Raw genomic sequence first — 14,255 nt, 5'->3', positions numbered from 1 at the left:
TGTTATTTGCCAATAATGCTATTCATACCTATCTCCTTCTCCTTAAGCATCTCTACCCAAACAAATCCACCCCATCTAAGAAAGAGCACCATTATAAATAATGATTTTACAGCTGGCACACTGGAGAATTCCTTCTGGCATGTAAATTATTATATCACCTGGAGATTCTTAACATGTAAACATATCAGGTTGTCTTTTTTTTTTTTAGAAATTAAGACATTTTTAAATGAACATCTCATATTAATATTAAAAGAAATCATTTATACATATTGATTACTTAATTGTTTTGGATTGGTTTCTGTTTCATATGTTGGTTTCCTCATCCCAGCGAAAGAACAGCACAGGACCACAATGTAGAATCAGACATTAAATCTGGGTGTACTGCTCACAGCAGTACACCCATTGCCTGCTGAGAGCACTTGTAAGTGCTCTCACCCTAACTCTGGTATTATCAACAGCCTTGCTTTCTAAAAGTTCCAACCTCAGAAACAACTGACTTAGAAGGTTAAGAGGCTGATAAACAGAGTGCGTTGTAACAGAGAGCCAAGAGGCTTCCTTCCCTTTTGACATTCAGCTTTGAGCCCAGTCATGTCGCCTTAGTTGGTTAGGTAGCCATGGCAACAGTTATCGTCTAATGTGCATTCTAATTCAATGTGAACCAAACCTGGTGTACGTTTTTATTTTTTAATAAAAGCATGAGGGTCGGCTGTACTATGAATCAGGTAAAACCCATTTGCAAATGAGCATTTGTGTATTACTTGGGAATATTTTAGACTATTATTAGCAATGTAACAAAATAATTCTTAAATTGGTCATTTAAACTTTCATGTTCTAAACAGGGCTAGTTGATTATGTCAATATTTATATAATATTTTTGTTTTGTTGTCTAGATCCTGTTGATGAAAGTGACATGCTGTCTTATTTTGTTGTTGTTGTTTTTTAATGGTATGAAAATGGTGGATTGTTAATTTATAATTTTTCTATGGAATGAAAGGTAACTTTCATAAGTTTTTAGAGAGAAAACAATTGGAAATTGTTTGTGAAGTAGACAGAGCCCTATATAGCTTCATCAACATTTTGTAATTGTTTAATGTATACTTGTGAAGATTTTTAGGGCTAAAAATGACATCAGTTCAAAGCTGACTCTTATTACCTTCTCCCTGCTGTGAAGATGAGCCCTTCCACCCAACTCCTCTTGACCAAGGCAGTGAACAGCCTCTTTTCCAACCCCGGGATCACCAAGCCACAAGTGTACCTTCAAGGGGTGAGCGTACGTTGTCTTAGGTGGTCGCTGCTCCCACCTGCAAGGCTACCTGCACTTATGTGACGTCTCGCAATGAAGACTAGTACAGGGACGCCCAGCCTTCAGCCTGAGCATGTGAAGCAAGCTGTGAGAGTTGTCACTTGTTGCTGATCCTCTGTGCCCTGGAAAACAGGGAGCTTTCTCTCCTCTTCCTGTATCACAGATGGCTACTTTCCCCTCTCTTCTCTCAGTTTGGAAACCTTCTCCCAAAATCGGATCACAAGATAGGTTTTGTTTTCATAGGTAGAAGAAGTCAACAATTCCTCTCCGAAGGTATGGGTTTGGGTGAGTTTTTCTAGGTAAAACTTAAAAGAAATTTAATGCCCTTCTCTTACTGTCCGGGATATGAGATTTTAGGTTTGTTTAGAAATCAGACCACACTTTGGCTTCTTTCTTTTGACATACATTCTGTAATGGCCGAAGGCTGGAGCTCTGGTCCTAATTAGGTTTTCACTGGCAATCTGTTGGAAGCATCTCAGTCTTACAGATAGTGTGTAGTTAGGGGACAGGAAGGTATTTCCTGCCCTGCTTGTCTGTGGGGTTGCTGTGGACTTGTTCACCTGGGACTGTTTTGTCGTCTGCACCGTGATGGAAAAATCTGCGGGAAAGTAAAGTGGTAGGATCACTTTCTAGTTCTAGATTTTATCTCTCCCCACTCATACGCTTAACTTAGAATAACTGAAGTAGTTGGTGAAAAATTGTTGTCTCTGCTGATAGGCAACTTGCTAAATTCGTACTTGTTCTGTACAAGGGGCCAGAACAGTGCTGCTCACTTTAGAGTGGCTCATAATTAACAGTGTTATGGCCATTGATAACTAGACACTTATTCCCCTGTGACCTTCCTTTAGCGAGGTAAAGTTTTGAAGGTTAGATTTCTGAAACATCATCCAATTGAAGTATCAAAGGGAAAACATCCAAATGCGTTAAGTCGAACAGAAGTGGTTCTCTGTAAACTCCAGTGGCCATCTTAGTGGAGGACTAACCGGGTTTTCAAACTACTGTTCTTTGTCTGCATGCTAATACAGTTTCTGACTCTTTGTCCTGAAGTCAAATAATGATGCTGTGCGGCTTGCATTCCTGTTCTGGACCAGCTCCCTTCTCACCCCCACCTTCCTGCTCCTAGCGCCTGAATCCAGCAGCCTGCTTAAATATAGCCATGATGATAATGTTCTTTGTAAATTATATGCGTAGTATTTAAAGTGTTTGAATATAAGGGGTAAAACTATATCCTTTAGTATAAGATATGCGCATGATAGAGTTCATTATAATTTCATTATAGATCTATACTATGCTTCCAGGGTAAGATTAAAGAAACCTTAAAAAGGAAACATGAAGGTTTATTTCTGAACACATTTACCAACTTTTAAGCTTCTATAAGATAGTGAGGATCTAGGGGAGTCTTTCGTGCTTGTTAATAAGAACATTTACTGTAATTTGAAAGTGTCATTTAAATTTTCTGAGTTGATGTGATAAAAATACAGATGTGAGTACCACATTTATCACACAGCAACTCAGTTCTGTAAGGCTTTGGGTCAACACAGAAATTAGGCGGGATAATTGTAGACTAGAAGCTCTGAAGAAAACGGAGGGCAAGGAGGTTCTTCAGCGAGATGCCAGGAGCTTTGAGTTCCGTCCTCACAGGCTGGAACCCTGTTGTGTTCTGTCTGTAGTGGTCTGCTAAGGGGCACTGTGGGTGGATTGGAGGTGGGTATTAATATTATACCAGCCACCTGTCAAGGGAATGCTAGCCAGCCCATAAACAGCTGCCACAGCAATTTCTCAAGTTGCTTCTTTATGCCTGAATTATTACATAGCTCTTAATATCAGGTAATAGAACCAACATCTCCTCATGTTTACCCATTAAATGCTTTCCGTTTTCTTCCTTTATCATATATTTTTTTTGTCATAGAGCAAATCTTCAGATTTTTAAAAATGTATGGCAGTTCGGTTTGTTTTGCATATTTTTATTGATTATTTGGGAATTTTACTTCATGAACCCTGATCACACTTCCCAGTCCTCCAACTTTTGTGACTCACCCCCAAATAAGGAGGGGAAAGAAAAGGAGGAGGAGGAGGAAAAACCAAGACCATTTTGTGCTACTGGGAGCACAGTCAAACTCCCAATGACCAGCACCTTAAAGAAAACTGAGTCCTTCCTCACCCGCACCACACCAGAGCCACCAAGTCCGGAGAGCTGCCCTTCAGCATCCTTAACACAACTGTTAGTTTTTATATCTCTTCAGTTTCATGATTCCTATCCACAAAGCATTTTTCCCATGGGAAGGAAAAGATAAATATGGATTAAAGGCAGTCTTTAAGACCTCTGGCAAGCAGGCTAGATAACCAAAGGCAGGAAAAGGGCTTCACTGATCAGCACTGGACCAGGTTGTGGAGGTGCTGCCTCCAATTGGCTCCAGCTTAAAGTAGGGTTGGTGGTCAGAGTGACTCTCACTAGCATAAGTACTCTTGGCTTATGAACTTGTCCTAGTTATAAACAGCTGCTGGTTCCGGTAAGGAACCACCACAAGTTTCTCTCTGTTGCTCTCTAAAAATAAACTGGGGAATCTTAACTGACACTCCGAAAAGACATCCGTAGCTTTGCCTTGAATTTCAGAGTCATATCTTACTTATTCTATTTTGTGGCTTTTGAAAGAAGACCCTCTCTCATCCTCAGCTTTTTAAGCACTTCTTGGGTTGTCTCCAGGGAGCCAGAAAGGCCAGTATGACTCACAGGATTGATGTTAAAGATGATGAGAAAACTTTTAGGAACTAAGACAGAGTTTCCTTATGCAAATGATGAGTGCCATTTCAAATACAAGGCAGAAGACTATGAAAAAGCAGGGGAATTTCACCTCAGGCAGCCACGTTCATTCAACAGACATAGAAGTCAACGTTTTGATACAGTAGTCTACTCAGGACCTTCTATGAAGAAGGATTCTTTTTAAAAACACTTAAAATCTGGTTCTGTTTTGAAAACCTTTGACTGGGCAAGAGACAGACACTAAGAGAAAAAAAATGAAGAAAACATAAGAAATGGCAAAGGTATTTGCTGTGTTTATCTAAGCTTTTTAGAATTTGCCTGGTTGCCAATGTGCTTATACTGTGGTAAGGGCAGAAAAATAGACCAAGTGTCTTATTTATTTGATGAGTTTAAAACATGGTGTTTCAAACTGGACATTTCAGTGAGCTATCACAGACCTCTGGTAAAGGAATAGGTCAGATTCAATTTTGAATAGTTTAGGAAACAGCTTTGTAGCTAGATATATTATCTGTATTTTTATTCAGTGATATGGATAAATTGATAATTAAATTATGGTAATCAGGCATTTTTTTGCTTCTGGTTCCAAATTGAACATGTGGTCACATTTCTTTTTAATGAGGTCTATATTCTGGGCATTACTATTTCATTGTTTTATGTCATTGTGAATTTTATGTTCACTTCAGGCAGTATACAAATTGTGCTGGAAAACTTTTATATTGTGGAATTCATTAATGTCCCATTGATACTTCAGCCAATAAACATAAAATACATAATGATGTTTTGTCCCCTAGTGTTCCCACATGCTCCACTTAACTGCCACAGGAATGAAAAAATGTTGAAAAGCTTTAAAAACTTGTTTTGTGAATTGAATGGATTAGTAAGTAGGGATCTAAACTTTTTTTCAATCCAAAGTCAGTATAGCACCTATCAAGGTGAACAAGGACAAAAAAAACCATAATAACAGTCAGTCTGATCCATGCATGTGTTTTCCCTGCTGAAAACATAGCTGCCCTTTGAGCGGGGCAGATCATTCTGATGTTCTAACATTTGCATACTCTCTATGACGTGAGAAGGATGATGTAGCACCCTTTTCAGTAGAATCCATTAGCAGGAGGGGTTCTAACGGCAAAGTGTAGGTATCGTGAGTCTAGTAGCAGTCACTCACCCAAGAGCGTGCAGTTCTCAATAGGAATTACAGACAGGTCTATAATTAGAATGACAGGTCTGTGGGGCGAATGCTCCCCACTGGGATGCAACCAGCCTTAAGGTTCGGAGGTCCCTAAGCATCTGGTTGCTGCCAGTGCCATTTTCGAATTATGATCTGCATAGACCTCTGTCCTGGAAGTGATCACTGTCTCGACCCGTTTTCCGCCCTCATCTTCCCCCACCGAGGAGCGTTTTGAACATCTTCCATCAGTGCTGATGTGTCCGCTTTCACCCTCACTGTCCGCAGATTTAAACGAGTGTGGCCTGAAGCCGCGGCCCTGCAAGCACAGGTGCATGAACACTTTCGGGAGCTACAAGTGCTACTGTCTCAACGGATACATGCTGATGCCAGACGGGTCCTGCTCAAGTATGTCAAGAATCTTAACTGTTTTCCAAGTGCTCTAGGCTTGATTTCTGACATGCTTTGATAGTAGCCTTTGGGAAAGCCGTCTCTTCATCTCCACCCAACAGGATGCACGAAAGTGTTTGTATGCATGTCCGAGGAACTAAAGATCAAAATAAGGCGTGCACATGTATATACGTGGCATTCCTCTTATTGTTCCAGAAAACATTAAACACGTTTATAAATGGTATCTAGAGCAGGAACTGTGTTTTCTAACGTTTTTCTCGGCATGTTTTTCCCCATTGTTCTCCATGTCAAAGAATTTTAACGATCACTCGGGCATTGCTAAGAGAGAATCCATCGGTCTGTTCATAAATATTTCTCGGTTCATTTTTATAGGGTGATTTAAGAGTTATTTAAAAAAACATTGTAAGTGGAAATGAAAATAACATCAGAAAAATATGATTTTTTAAAATAAATAGGGTCTCACATATCCCAGGCTAACCTTGAACACACTGCGTGTGTGTGTGTGTGTGTGTGTGTGTGTGTGTGTGTGTGTGTGTGTGTGTATCTCCCTCCACATCCCAAGTGCTAAGATTGTTGGCATGCACTGCCCTAGTTGGTTTGATGAGTTGCTAGAATTAGAGCTTTCATGTGTACTGGGCAAGCGTCTACCAACTGAGCTACATCTCCAGATCTTGGAGGGTCTTTATCAGAGAGAATTGTGTGATGCTCTCTGTTATCATTGGAATGTATTTCTAAGACGGTCACTCACTACCCTAACTTTCTCTGTAGCCTGAAATTTTAATTGAACTTAAGTCTCTATGATAATCAACAAATAGTTACCCTTTTTTTTATGGTTACCTAATTACCAATTAACTAAGTTGAATTTTATATTAAAAAAATAATAGTAGCTACTTTTATTTAGTGCTATACAGACATATCACTGGAACTTTTGGTTGATGAAAATGTATTTTAGTTGCATTTAACCATGGTTCCAGAGCCCTCTAACATTGTGAAGCTCAATGGGGATTTGGATATGGAGCTGAGCCAGTTAATTTGGTGTTTTGGTTAGGAAGAGCCCTTAACTGAAGTAATCTGGAGAAAGACCTCAGTTCGACCTGAACAGTGTGTGTCAGAGAAAGCTTCATCCCTACCTGCCAATCATTCTATCTCATCTGCCAATCCGAGTGAAGATAGGGCGGGGTTACTTTTCAATCATCCCGCAGTCCAAGAGCACCTTTCCATCCTACTTTGTGCCTCTTAGAAGGCTGGTTAATCGACTCACTGTTGTTGAATCCCTATTGCTGGACACGTGAGAAAAGTGTGAGTTACAGATGCTTTCTACCTCCTGGAGGCAGCCGCTCACACACTCTCTTCCTAGGTGCCCTATCGTGTTCCATGGCAAACTGCCAATATGGCTGCGATGTGGTCAAAGGACAGGTGCGGTGCCAGTGTCCTTCCCCTGGCCTGCAGCTCGCTCCTGATGGGAGGACCTGTGTGGGTGAGTGCACTAATGAAGCATCTGTCAGGAGATGCTGTGGGGTTGAGGAAGGCAGGCGAAGGCAGTTACGAAGGGCAGGAGGAAGCATGAGGCAGAGGGAACCATTCACAAGTGCGTAAACACTGCAAGAAACAGTACTGTGTTCAGGAAAATGGGAATTCAGCTTCTGCAGTCGAGAGGGAAGAGAGCAATGGAGCTGAGCAGGTCACCAAAGGCTTTGTCAAAACATGCATTCTGGGTGTATCGATCCCCAGAACACTGAGATGGCAGTTTAGATCGGGGCAGAGTTTGGACTTTCTAAACCTGGCTGAGCTGCAGACTAGTTAGTTGTGTAAACTTAGAAAAAGAACTGCTTTTTCTTTGAGCTTGGGTCTCCCTTTCTTTAAAATGTAAATAATGCCGCACAAAACCCCTGCAAGAGATGAATGAGATCATGTGTTCCAAGAGTTCCGAAAGCTCAGCAGTCTCCTGCCTGGAGCTATTCACTAATTAAGACCCATTTACTAAGTAGTTGCTTCATTCAAGACACTGTGCTAAGTGCTGGTTCCAGAGCAATGGGCAAAGCACATGAGGTTTTGGTCCTTAAGAAGTGGACAGAAAATAAGTAATACTCAGTAAAATGACTGGCCTTGCTAAGTGCTAGCAGAAGGTGGTAAGAGAAACAAAACTTGAAAGGGCCTGTCTTAAAAAATCACCCTTAGGGCATTCCTAAAGTTAGGCGGGGCCATTAGCTACATGCCAAGGGACCGGAGGCTAAGAGCATGGGCTACTACTCTTCCATGATTCCCAACACTCACAATGCAACTCACAACCATCTGTAACTCCAGTCCCAAGGGATCCAACTGCCTCTGTCCACCTTAAGCACAAGACATGCACAAGGTGCATATTTCTACATGCAGTTAAAGCAGTCACACATAGAAAATTTACAATAAAGGTAAAGAAAGGCCAGGGGACTGGAGGAGAGAAGATTGGCAGCCTAGACCCAGGACTTTCTGTCTCAGTCTAAAGCAGTTGATGCTGACTGCTAGACAGGTCCCAGCAATCTTTTAGAGGTCGAAATAAAAGAACATTGTGGTGGCTTAGGAGTTGTTGGAAGGTTTTAGCACACATGCTTCTAGTTCAAGCAACTAAGTAGATGGTGTCATATTTACTGCATCTGGTTGAGAGAAGAGAAGAATTCGGTTTAGGAGGAAGCCTGGAGGTGTTGATTTTTTTTTTCTTTTTTGTCTTGGGGCTGTTCCGATGTGGAGTGTGTTGCAGGGGTAGGCGGGGATCCCAGTTACAACGAGCTCCCATCTCTGCTCTCCCTAAGATTCAATTAACTTGTGTTTCTAGATATTGATGAATGTGCGACCGGAAGAGTCTCCTGCCCTCGATTTAGGCAGTGCGTCAACACGTTTGGGAGCTACATCTGCAAGTGTCACGCTGGTTTCGACCTCATGTACATTGGAGGCAAATATCAGTGTCATGGTAAGGAAACTGTCCCATCCCTGTGTATTCTTTCTTCCTATAGCATTGAGGGGTCTCCAGCTGTAGTCATAGCTAAGTCCAGGGACAAGGGAGGGAGAGAGGCATTGAATGAGCAATGTCACCTTAACCCACTAGTCATTCTGGAGTCATGGGTACTTGTCTGTTCCCTGCCATTTTCCGGGGACCTCTGTAAGGCTGTGTGCTTTATCCCTTTACTGTTACCTCTGCCTGTCCTTCGACCCCTGCTGCAGACATCGACGAATGCTCCCTCGGACAGCACCAGTGCAGCAGCTCTGCGCGATGTTACAACATCCACGGGTCCTACAAGTGCCAGTGCAGACATGGGTACGAGGGAGACGGACTGCACTGTGTGTGTGAGTAACGCCCCTCCCCCTCTTCCTCGGGGAAACATGGGGAAACATAAATAAAGGCCGTCACCTAGGAAGATGAGGGACACAATTGGTTGCTGACTGAGTGACTTTTCATACCCACTAATATCAGCCTGGTCTTCTGTAAACAGGAAAATCAGTTGTTGGGTAGCTTAAAAAAAAAAAAAAAAAAACTTCTTTAAAAAGACTCTAATGCATTTTAATTTTAAAATCTTTAGAATTCTCTGAGTAATGTCTAGGAGTTTCTTTCTTTCGGCTAGAAAAAAAGATGGAGCCCTTCCCTGGGATCAGAGCGTGTTGCGTCTGAAAAAAGACAACCATTGTTGGCATTGCAGTGTGATAACTGGGCATCTTCTGCATGTTTCTCTTTTGGTTTGTGTATCTCCTAACTCTAGGGCTGAAAATAATTCTAATGTTTATCTTCTCTACATTTAAAACTGCTTTGCTTTTAAATTTTCCTAAGTTATCTTTGGAACCGAGGGTTACCAGATACACATGAAAAATGCATGCTCTTAAAGATGAAAGTTTGACAAACCAAAGGCCATAATTTGCCACACGTTTCATGTAACACTAGATAATTTTTAAAAATTTCCTGAGTAAAATATTTACTGAAAAATCACAGGGCATAAAATCCTGTGGATTGAAGTGTTTTTGAAGCGTTGTGAAGCCATCTGGAGGCTGTCATTCCGGGCAGATTAAATATTGATTTTTTTTTTTTTTGGTAAGGATTATCAATGGGAAATATTCTACAGATAGTTATTTTAACTTCAGAAAAATGTCTCTTTAGAAGCAAATGTAAATTGACAAATGTGAAGAAAAGCCAAGTATAACACTAATTTTTTTAAAACATAAATTAAATACATTTAAACTATAGGAGGAAAGTCTCTGCCTCGTTTGTAGGTTTGTGAGCACGGTTACCTAACACACAGGCAGGAGGGCACACAGCACAGACTGCCTTCCTCAGAAAGTGTGATCTTTCCATATTTTGGGAAAATACTGATTTCTGTTGCTACTGCTTTATAAATATTGAAACATTTTTTGTGCGTCAAATAATACATATTCATTACAGCAACAGCAATATATTTTTGCATGTATCCTAACACACACATATTTGTTATTCAGGAAATAATGTGACTCCTTATAGAGAAGATGGGAACTGTGGAAAATAGGGCTCAGTCACCATGAGGTGTTTCTGTGCACGTGTTTTCATGGCACTTTCCTGTGGCAATTGTTAGAGAGAAATATTTTTACACTAATTTACATTTTTGAAATTTTTTTTTTCAGATATCCCTAAAGTCATGATCGAACCTTCCGGCCCAGTTCGTGTGCCAGAGAGAAATGGTACAGTCTTAAAGGGTGACGGAGGCCAAGCTAATAGGATTCCTGATGCTGGAAGTACTAGGTGGCCCCTGAAGACGCCATATATCCCTCCTGTCATTACCAACAGGCCTACTTCCAAGCCAACAACAAGACCTACACCAAACCCAACACCACAGCCCACTCCACCACCCCCACCACCCCTCCCAACAGAGCTCAAAACAACCCCACTCCCACCAACCCCAGAAAGGCCATCCACCAGACCCACCACTGTAGCACCTGTTACCAGTACCGCCACACGAGTAATTACGGTTGACAACAGGATACAGACGGATCCTCAGAAACCCAGAGGAGATGTGTTCAGTAAGTCACAGAAAGTATTATCTTTTTAAAGCTGTACGTATCGTATTTTAGGTGGATGAGTGTTTTGCCCTCATGGATGTGATGTATACTCTGTCCATGCTCACATAGGCCATTGGGTTTCCCAGAAGTAGAATTGCAGTTGGTTTTAAGCCACCACGTGTGTGTGCTGGGAGTCAAACCTGGGTCCTTTGCAAGAGCAACAGCTGCTACTGGCCACCAAGCCATCTGTCCAGCTTCAATTATTATCTTTCAAATGACTCTTTAAGATGGCGCTCAACCCCAGGCAATCTTTTTAGTAAAACCAACTGCTAACAAGAGTTGCTGTTTGAGGCCCATTCATGGTGACTGACGCATGGTGTTAGAAAGCTGTGTGAAGAGTCAGTGTGACCGGGCAAGGAGGAATGGATGTGCACAGATGGGGAGGAATCTTACAGACCTCAGGTAGCAAAGCACAGGTCGGTCCAACGTGGGGGTTCTCACATGATAATGTTCAAATGTGGGAACCGTGCTAATGATGTTTAACTTGTAACCTAACTGTCTGCTCATTCAGGGGAAAATCTGAGCATCCTCTGGGGGTTGGGGGTTTGGATAGAGTGTGTTAGATATTGGGCTTACAAAGACTGGGGTACTGTGTCAGTGAATGGTATTTTTGTAGCCTGTTAAAGGAGTGGACTGGAGGAGTCAGGTTTGCGACTTTATGGATTCCTGAGTGAAGCTGGATCGAAGGGATGAAGGAGGAGAGGCGTTCTAGCTAAAGGAGGCAGAGAAGAGAGGGCCAGCAGCAGGAAGCAGTGTAGACTGCCAGCTGCAGGGTTACATCAGGGTCATGGGCTGAGCATCTCCCCTCAGACTGGCCTGGCTGTTCACTGCTGTAGCATGAAGATAGGGTCATATTTAAGATTCCTTGCCCTTCACAGTTACGGAGCAGAGGGTAAAACCCTCAGCGGGACCCTCAAGTGTGAAGGAAAAGGCCCTTCTCTCAATCCCACACTAAGACTGTCTCGTCTGAGTCTGCTCACTTACCGAGTTTCAGTCCACCTGTTAGCTTACCGTGTTGTAACATATGCCTCCCCTTTTATCTTTGTTCATCACCAATTTACTCTATGCTTTGTTCCTGTGACGGAGCCAAAGTGCAGACTTAAATTCAATGTCCCTGTTTATGTTTTTTGACATAAATAGAATACTGATGCTTGTAATCCTTTACAGTGTATGTGTGTACACATGTGTGTGCAGGCATATATCCACTCGAGTGTGTGTGCACTATGAAAACCCCGGGACAACATTGGGTGTTTTTTCTTAGGTCCAGTCAACTATTTTTGTCTTGTGAGACAGTGTCTCTTATTGGTGTGGAACTGCCCAGTAGGCCTGGCCTGCTGGCTGTCGAGGTACAGGGACCATCTCTGTCTGATCTCCAGTGTGGTGGTTATAACAGTGTACATTCTCAGGTCTACCTCTGTATTTTTATCCTGACTTCTAGATTTCCAGGTTCAACTTAAACACTGTACTGACTGAACCGTGTCCCCAGCCCCCTGTAACAGTTGTCATTCTTCTCAAGAGAACACTTAAGCTGTTTTGGGTTTTTGTTGGTTTTTTGTTGTTGTTGTTGTTTTGTTTTGTTTTTTGTTCATTTGTTTTTGCCTACATAAGATTATCAGATTTTTGTTTATGGTTGTTGTCCATTTAAAGGGAGATTGAGATTCATTTTATTGTGGTTGTACATATTTTAGGAAATCTTAATGAGTTTTTGGATGGTAGCTCTCAAAATAGACATTTCATATGTGCATATCTATTCTTAATTGATTTTTAAATAATTTTTTCCTGTGTTACCCCTTTGTATTTTCCTATTTTTTAGTGATCATAGTATAATGTGATGTTTTACTCACGTCTCAGCCAAGTATGATATGCACATTATTTTGCTGCCTTTATTGGTCATGAAAAGTTGGCAGCATAAATATGGCGTTGGAGGTCCCTAGAGGTATGACTCTGTGGTGGGGTGGGGCATAGCTCCAGTGAGTGTGCAGAGTGCTGGCAGTGTGATCCTGCCCTGGAAGATCACCTTGGTCCTGGGCCAAGGCTGTCATGTGCAACACGTATCCTTACCAGGAGCAAGTCGACTCTCTCTTCATCTTCAGCAATGACTACTCTTCAATTTGGTTCATGCATGGGAGAAGATTCTGGAGAATTTTTGTTTTTTGTGGTTATTATATATATTCTGAAAAGTGAAAAGCTACCAAGCTTTTTAGTCATAAAAATTATGTATTCACTGTGAAAAAAATGTTAGCACAGTTTTAGTTCAACTACACTTTTAAATCTTAAGAAAGACTATATGTGAGACATCACTGTTTCTTGCTACAAACTTTTGCCCTCTAGACCAAGTCTTCTCTCTCCTGGTTTATAGATCCAAAATCTACCATACATCCATAATGTAGATGATTGTGAAATCCTATGTTTTCCACATTTTTGGAAACATAGTCAGGCACTGGTGCTGTAGGTCACACAATGAAGGATTCTGTCCACCGTGAAATGTATTGATGTTAACAAAACTGCGATGTTATCCATTTAGAACAGTTACCTCAAAGCACACGTCTGTTTCCTAGCTCTTTAAGTTAGTTAAAATGAAATTTACTTTATAATTTTATCATATGAAGGTTTTTCTGTTTTAAAAGTTTGTTTGTTTATTTTTATGCAAGAAAGGCTTTGGAAACAACATAGACTTGCTCAGAGTACCATCAGCACCAACCTTTTGTCCCTTTGCTACTGCTACAAGACAAAAGGATACAGAATTGCAAACTTCTATTTTAAACATCAAATCAGTGGTTTTTGTGATAATCGCCATGTTCTCTGGCTATTTTAATTTGGGGTCTAGAAGCATTACTAACGTTACATTACTTAAGTATCCAAGAGCCTTCTTACATCACCTGGCCTTCTGAGGATGCTCAAGTCACACCCATCAAACCCAACGTTCCGTCCCATAACCCAGCTCAGAACCGAGACATTCTTATGTTTAACCTAAATTTATGAAATCACAATGTTTTTGTAGACTCAGTGTAATGGACTGGGTTTTTGTTTTAAGATTTACTTCCCAAGTACTTCAAGAAATACTCCAGAAAAGGAATCACCTCTTTCTAGTTTGACTTTGTTTCGTATTACAGCTATATTCAGCTTGTTGATTCTGAAAGCCTTCCCAATGACCCATTATTTTAGATTACACTTTAACTTTTACCTCATATAGGGCAACATAGCCATTGGCAATAAACATGCTGGAATCAATAAACATGATGGAAAATTCTATATCTACTGTGCTTTTAAATTTTAAGCCTGGTGCTGAGACTTAGTTTAAATTGTAGAAAAGAAATATGAAGCTAGGCTGAAGCACTTGGGATGGATTCCTTCTGGGACTTTTTACAAGACACTGACTGGGGAAGCTTGGTTTTGCTTCATATCTCTGGAATTTATGAGTTTGCAACTTTGCTCAGATGCTCTGTTTACTGCCTCGACAGGTAATTCTTTTCCCAGGTCTTCTTTTCCACCAAGTGGGTTTAAGGTCAGAGGGATTCAAGTAAGAAGTGTATGGATAATGGTTACTATACCTATTTACT

The 14,255-nt window shown here is 41.2% G+C and overlaps 1 protein-coding gene across 5 annotated transcripts in view; it reads left to right on the top strand.

Annotated features, from left to right (window-relative positions):
• Window positions 1-14,255, top strand: part of NPNT (nephronectin) — a 65,249-nt gene that overhangs the window by 33,014 nt on the left and 17,980 nt on the right. For 3 of the 5 annotated variants that reach the window (XM_080915495.1, XM_080915493.1, XM_080915492.1), the window contains 6 exons: window positions 1,172-1,264; window positions 5,518-5,637; window positions 6,998-7,117; window positions 8,453-8,587; window positions 8,839-8,961; window positions 10,261-10,656. In XM_080915495.1, coding sequence (XP_080771621.1) covers window positions 1,172-1,264; window positions 5,518-5,637; window positions 6,998-7,117; window positions 8,453-8,587; window positions 8,839-8,961; window positions 10,261-10,656 — 987 coding nt within the window. The remainder of the gene's footprint in view (window positions 1-1,171; window positions 1,265-5,517; window positions 5,638-6,997; window positions 7,118-8,452; window positions 8,588-8,838; window positions 8,962-10,260; window positions 10,657-14,255) is intronic. The other 2 variants (XM_080915494.1, XM_080915496.1) reach the window with 1 other exon arrangement.

This window comes from Micromys minutus (genome assembly GCF_963924665.1).
Source record: "Micromys minutus genome assembly, chromosome: 4".
Classification (NCBI taxonomy): Eukaryota; Metazoa; Chordata; class Mammalia; order Rodentia; family Muridae; genus Micromys; species Micromys minutus.
The sequence above is the reverse complement of the archived record's forward strand: the minus strand, read 5'-3'. Positions and strand labels throughout refer to the sequence as shown.